Source organism: Podarcis raffonei, chromosome 10, assembly GCF_027172205.1.
Source record: "Podarcis raffonei isolate rPodRaf1 chromosome 10, rPodRaf1.pri, whole genome shotgun sequence".
NCBI lineage: Eukaryota > Metazoa > Chordata > Lepidosauria > Squamata > Lacertidae > Podarcis > Podarcis raffonei.
In genome coordinates, this window is record NC_070611.1 from 28181771 (window position 1) to 28188784 (window position 7014).

At 44.9% G+C, this 7014-nt stretch overlaps 1 protein-coding gene across 1 annotated transcript; it reads left to right on the forward strand.

Moving 5' to 3' along the window:
- Positions 1 to 1381: 1381 nt before the first annotated feature.
- Positions 1382 to 5756, forward strand: LOC128422484 (prolactin-like). The gene is made up of 4 exons (XM_053406566.1): positions 1382 to 1708; positions 2791 to 2898; positions 4239 to 4418; positions 5465 to 5756. Exons 1-4 carry the CDS (start codon positions 1382 to 1384, stop codon positions 5657 to 5659), a joined length of 810 nt encoding a protein of 269 aa, XP_053262541.1. The 3' UTR covers positions 5660 to 5756.
- The last annotated feature ends 1258 nt before the right edge of the window (positions 5757 to 7014 follow it).

A 7014-nucleotide genomic window follows, 5' to 3' on the forward strand; every position in this document is an offset into this window, starting at 1 on the left:
CAGGGCTGGGAACATCTCCTGCCTTGAAACCAGAGACAGCAGCTCCCAGTCAGTGTAGACTGACTTTGATAGACCAGTATTCTGGCATGGTACATAAGGCAGCTGTCTATGTGAAAATGCAGGTGTTTGTGCACAGTTCTTCCTCATCGACAGAGAGGACAACATGGGCGTAGCCAGGGGATGCACCAAATCAAGTAAATAAATAAAAAATACTTAACTAAAAGCAGAAATTGTAGAAAGGTTTTGACAGGTTTTTCTGAACACTTGGTGTCAAAAGAAAGTAATTTAAAGCAACTGTTGTTGAGACATTTCATTCTGAATCTGCTAGACAGAGGACGTTGACAGGTGGGTGTCCAGCCCTCCTAACACAAATCCTGGCTATGCCCATGGAGGACAAAATCTAGCATCATAAGGATGCCAAGGGGTCCCTTTGGTCCCCCCCCCATATTTTTTTGGAGGGGGCCAGTCTCCCCAAAGTTAGTGGGTATTGCCATTCAAATAGTGTGCATGCACAGCATCAAGTGATCATTTATGTGAGGAATGGGGAAAATTAACTGTAAACAGTTTAAATCGTTAAAAGGATTGGAATAGCACTTGTCGTTTAAGGTTGATTATGGACATAATGGAAGAAGTAAAGGGTTTGGATTATCGTAAAAGATGCGGGAGGAGCTGATTGATAATAGGACCTACATAGGGGAGGATGGAAGTCCCGGAGATTCCTTAGAATCTTGTTTTTATGATTTATGTTTGCTATATTTATGTTCAGCTACTTGAAGCTGAAAAATCAAATAAATAAATTTAATTAAGTTGTTAATTATGCGGGGCGGGGCTTACCTGCCCCTCCCTCCATATTTTATTCAATTTTTTTTATTAATTTTCACAAAATTATAAACAAACAAAACACACACACAAACATAAATCATAACCTTCTTAAAATTACACTTATTAACATCGTTAAGTGACTTCCTCGCTTCCCCTTGGTTGAATTTCCATGCAGATCCTTATAACGGCTTTCCAAGTCCATCTTTTATTCAAGTTAGCGCCCCTGCTCAGCGTGCATTTTGCGTTTGCGCAACCAGCAGACCACCTCCGAGGCGCCCCTTTCCCTCGCCCGCGTTTCTTTTACGCGCAGCCCAGAGTTCCTTTAAGGACTGCCGCTCTGCTTGCTCTGCCCTGGAGCCAACGCTCCGCACGATCGGGTAAATCTTCGCTGCCAGCTTTGCAAATCCGACGGAAGGAAGAGGGAGAGCGAGGAATGACTAAGCGACCTCCCGGCGCCTCCGCTCCGCTCGCTCGTACCGTATAAAGGGCATCTCCACCAGCAAGGGGGTCGCAATGGACCGCCGCCGCCGCCCGCGTCCAAGTCGGCAGGAGCAGCAGCATGTGGCCCGCGCAAGACGCCGCCAAGGAAGGTAAGAGGCGGGCACTGGGCGGGCGGGCCGAGCTGCGATTGGTGCGTCTCCGGCGGCGGCGCTGCGCGATTGGCCCGCCCACGCTCTCCGCTCTGCTCCCTCCAGGTGTCGCTTGGCCGGTGCTGCTTTTGCTGTGGGCGCTCGAAAAGCCGCTGGGGGGAGGCTGCTCCGTGGCCGAGTGTGCCGGGGAAGACGCCGACTGCCGCTTCTTAGCTGTGGCTGATCTCTTCGACCGGGTCATCCTGCACTCCAGCAGGATCTACAGGCTCTCCACAGCCCTCCACTTAGATCTGGTGGTGAGTTTCTGGGCTTGTCCCAACTTCCCCCTTACTTCCATTCTCGAGCTGCGGTGGGTTGATTTTAAAATATGTGGCGGAAGGAGGGGAAAAATTATGGCGTTGTTCTTGTTTTTATTTTTTTTTCGTTATGTCTTATGTGTTTTTATATTGTAATTTTATGGTGTGAAACACCCTGAGACCTGCAGCTATAGGGTTGCCATATTTCAAGAAGTAAAAAAATCCAGACACCCCCAAAGTTGTTGAGGTGCTTTTTTTCAGGAAAACTCCAAAATTCCGCCTTCCAGGAATTCCTCCCCGGACGTCGCTTCTGCCTTTGAAATCCCGGTAACGTCCAGAAAATCCCGGACTTATGGCAGCACTGGGTATAAAAATACAATAGTCAAACACAGAAGACTAACTGCCCAATTGTGTGCATATTTATGGTATTCAAATGTTCTTTCCCACCCCATATATTGTTGTTGTTGTTGTTGTTGTTGTTGTGTGTGTGTGTACACACACACATATACACAAATAGACACCTACTCATATCTTCCTTTCAGAAGTTTAAAAGCCATTGTGATGTAGTGGTTAGAGACCTGGGGAAGAACCAGCTTCAAATTGCCACTCTTACTTGAAGCGCATTGCTGTGGTTTAGGGGGGAGGTCATTTTTCCCCAGCCTAACCCACCTTGCAGGGCTGTTGTGAGAGTTAAAGTGAGGGCAGGGGAGAACTATGTAGACTGCCTTGAGCTCCTTAGAGGACAGGTGGGATTAAAATGTAAAGATGGATGGGTGGATAATGCTAGGATAGCAGTCTTTATTTCATAACCCCATCTTCCTGAACATGAAGCCTACGTGTGCATCGCTTGCAAACCTGTGAGTTCAATAGCTATTTCCTCATATGTATTTTGGGAGCCGTAGCTGTTAGGTGCAATACGGTACCTTTGGATGCACATGGTACCAGACAACATCTGGTTTTGTTGCGCCATCAGGGAAGTATTAGGTGCTGTCCTATCCATGCAGCCTCCTCAAGTTGTTGACTGTGGAAAAGATCTATGCTCTGACAAATTAACTCCTGAGATCTTCTTCTTTCATTTGCAGGGAAAATATTTTCTACCTGGTGGGAACGAGCTGACCAAATCTGTTGGCAAATGCCACACCTCCTGGTTGTTGACTCCCAATGCCAAAGAATATGTTCAGAAAATGCCAGTAAGTACAACATGGCATGATCTACATTGCTGATGTAGCCAGTTACCCAGTTTGGGGGCAAGGGACTTGGCCACTAGACAACCAGTGGATCCTTCCAGCATAATCTCTCTGACAAACATCACTTCCATACAACTTTTTCGTGATTATTCAACTTGATTTGTTTGCCCAATTTTGGGGGGAGGTTCTATGATGCCCACGTTTTATTGGCGACCCATTTGGATTTGCTTACAGAAAGCTTTTGTGGAGGTGACACTATGTCTAACATTTGGTGGGGAGGTTCTACAACATTGTGTCAATCAAATGCCCCACTCTATCCAGTGCACTTTCATTATCGCAAAATGTGGTTGTTGGTTGTTTTTTAAGTAAGTGAATTCATTGCACTAGAATGCCAAAAACCGCTCATGTTCTGGAGGAAGAGTTGGCTGCCTGCATCCACATTAAATTTATGCTCCCTCTTCCTTCTCCTCTGCCATTAACTTGGTCAAGTTGTATTACAACATGCACCTCTCTGATCTTCACCAACCTTTGGGAATCCTCAGTGGCTCTCCTCCACCTTTGCTGCTCTGCTGATACCTGGCCCACCACCTCTCTCCTCTTTGCACTCTGCCCATGTCTTTGCTTCTTTCCGCAGAGCCATATGGTCTAATCTCATATTCTTCCTCTCCCTACTTCCCCTTCTCTACCACTTGTCTCTCCTCCTGCAGCTCTCTGTAATTTTTCATCATTTCTCACCTGTCTAGCTTGAAGAGTTCAAGGCTGTGCTAGTCCCCTTCTAACCTCCCTTCCTCTTCATCTCATCCCTTCCTCTTTCCTGTTTACCATCTCCCTTGCCCTCTTCCTCCTTTCAGTCACAAAAACGGTCTCTTTTTCTCTCCCACTAGAGTCAGTCAGCATGGTGCCCTCCAGATATTGCCGGACTGCAACTCCCATCATCTCTGACCATTGGTAATGCTGGCTATGGCTGATGGGAATTGCAGTCCAACATCTGGAAGCCACCATGTTGGCCATGCTTGCACCAGAGGAAGAAGGAAGCAGTTTTCACTGACCACCATCCCTGTGCCCTCACCCCCAAAAAAGCTGCCATGAAAGATCAGTGCACCCTTTGGAACAGCATGGGAGGTGGCGTTGGGTGATGCAAGGTGAAGGAGGAATTGGGGCGTGGAGGGAGACTCACCTCCTCTGCTTCCTTCAGCAGAGCATCCCATGAGCAGAATTTTCACTCATGGGGAGTCTTGACCCAACTCACAATGCTGAATATTCTGGAAGGGAACAGGGATGGAAAGGACAGCCAAGGCAAATTGATATTTGTCTTCTTTTATCTGTTTCTCTTGTACACTCAGAGAGAAGAGCTAACGCAATTGATCCTAAGGCTTTTGCAAGCCTGGAAAGAGCCTCTGTCCCACTTTGACCAGAGCAGAGTCCATCGTCCTAAATTGTCGGATGGGAACCTGCACAAAGCCAAGGAAATCAGCAACATGGTGCAGGAGCTGGAGACGGGAGTGGAAAAAATCACGGAGAAGGCTAGTTTGGTTAAATTCAGGCAGAACCGAACTTTGCTTGTGACTTGTATGTTGTGCCCTGTGGGAAACAAGCCTTACAACAGGGCTTAGGGATCTTTTTCAGCCTTTTCCCAGCCCTCATTCCCTTCTAAGCAGCCTTTTAAGAACCACATGCCCTTACCAGAGTTCAAGGACAAATTCCAGGCAGGCAAACAGCAGTCAAGGAGAGTATGAAGCAGGCTGGAGAGGGGTGTGGCCTGGGAAGAGGAGGTGTGGCTAAGGAGGGGGTGAAGCCTCAGGAGACTCTCAAGAGCTCAACAGACAAGCAAAGGGTGCTTAGTGAAGAGATCCCATTGGTATAAGTTTTCTAAAGTATCCCTGTGAGATAGAATGCTCTTTGTCCATAGCTGTAAGCCTGACATCACTTACCTAGGAACAAGCCCCATTGAGTTCAATAGCCCTTACTGCTGAGGCTTTCAGCCCAAGTTAGCATCCTATAAACCTGGCTTTCTCCACCTTGAAATTTCCAGTGAACGCCCCAAGTGGCAGAAGTATAGTATCAAAAAGTCAGCTATGAATGGATTTTTACATGGGATTCAAGGAATATTTATTCTTCTTCCGTGATCACTAGAAGAGGCAAAGAACTATGCTGCAATCCTGGCTTCCTAACTATTGGAAATCCTTCTCAGTTCTCCCTGCCCAATCCACCATTTCTATAATCTGTAAGGACTAGAAACTTGTGCTGTTTTAAATGAATGCTGAGATTACCACGGTATTTCTTTTAATAAAAAATAAAATTCTGTGCTTCTGCAGTTAAGTCACAGCCTATGTAAATCTCTGGTACTACTTCCACATTTCTAGTTTAATGCTAAAATGCTAGTCTTGGAAGTTTAGAATAATGCCATGTCAGTTATTTCTGAGCACATTGGTTAAAACTATTCATTACTGAATATTTCACAAACTCTGATTTTGATATTTTTAACTCTAGTCCTATCATTTTTTTCAGGAATGTAGGTTTGGTTTTGTGTACATCCTGTCTTCATTTCATGTCATTTTTCTTTATTCAGATGCAATCAATGGGGATTTTCAGCAATTCGCTCAGCGGCGTGGGATCATCCGAAGCAGCTGGTTTATCCATTAATAATGAAGGCAATTTAATGAGTGACTATGAGTTTATCCATTGCTTCAGGAGAGACTCCAACAAAGTACAAAACTACTTAAAAGTTCTCAAATGTAGAATTGTGCCAGCAAATAGTTGCTGAATTTTTAAAATCTGCAATGGCAAGGCAGTTTCCAGGACTAGCATTGTCTATTGTCTGTGGACGGTGAGCAAAATAATTTATAAAGGTCTTTATCATGCCTGCGGTCTCATTGAATTATTAACTGAAAAGCTGGATTCAGATAGCTTTGCCCCCGATTTCTTTTCCATTGTAATCGGCTGAAAAATTAAAGAGGACAAATTATGACTATGTGGCTTAACACAGCAGACAAAATGCACTTTGGTGATAGCTCACAAATCAAATGCTGGCTGAAATTGCATTTTAAATAGTTCATTTTTTAATGTGAGCATGGAACTAGTAAAACGATCACTAGCCGGAAAAGCACACCTGGTTCTTCGATAATGATTATTATAAGTTTGTGGGGACAAGGATCCCTTAAACTCGTGGGTGCTAGATCTTCCCCTTATAGTAAATGTTAGAATTAATCAAGGTTTGAGTAAGCTGTGCCAAACACTTGTGCCAGCCTTGAAAGACCAGCAATAACATAACAAAATATGAGCCATCAAGACATTCAGTACCAGACACCAAGGGCAGAGACAAAAAGGTTTGAAAAAGGTTTAGGATTTTCGTTGGGCCTGATGTAAGCTAGCAGGAAGGTCAGTTTGCAAGCTGGATCAGAACTCCTTATAGGCTGACTATGACAGGCTGTAACAGCGAAAGAGAGCGCATGGCTGATATCTGTGTTTTGCAGCCAAATGCTGTTGCAACTATGGGAGAAGCAGGACAATCTCTTGGAAGTGTGATGCTGGGAATTCCCTCCAGCTAGACGCAGGTTGTATATATGTGTAAATAAACTATAGATCATAAAGTCACCACATTTCTCCATGGTACCTCATTGCCCAGAATGGAAAAGAAAATAATAAACCCTGGCAAGCACACCTAGTACCCCCGGAATCTCACACCGCACATAGATTGGGATGGTGTGTAATAGTATTATTTCTCTCTCTCTCGTATTTCTTTCCCATAACATCAGGTGGACTAGCTCCTTACTTTGATTTCAAGGTTTTAAAATGGTTTTGCTTCAGTACACTCCTGGCCTAGAGTGGAACACACACAGAGATGTGGTGGAGCGAAGGCTGCTCATTCACTTCAATGGAAGAGGCAGCTCTCCTTGGTTTTTCTTGGCTTCTGCCTCATTTCTTGTTTGGGCACAATTCCACCACAGATATGCCACCATCCGATGTTCATTTACTTGCAAGTAAGCTCTGTGTCACTCAATGGAACATGCTGCCGGGTGAGCTTACTTGGGGCTGGAGCCTAAAATTGGCTTAAAAGTGACATTTCTTCATCCCAAAAAGCTGGTTTTATAAAAGGTTAGGTAAACCTCCAAAATGTAC

Excerpts from the sequence above, each read along its gene's own strand:
- LOC128422484 (XM_053406566.1), top strand. The coding sequence starts at position 1,382 with ATGTGGCCCGCGCAAGACGCCGCCAAGGAAGGTAAGAGGCGGGCACTG. Across the intron at positions 1,709-2,790 it reads CCCTCCACTTAGATCTGGTG|GGAAAATATTTTCTACCTGG; the intron begins GTGAGTTTCTGG and ends TTTCATTTGCAG. Across the intron at positions 4,419-5,464 it reads TGGAAAAAATCACGGAGAAG|ATGCAATCAATGGGGATTTT; the intron begins GCTAGTTTGGTT and ends TTCTTTATTCAG.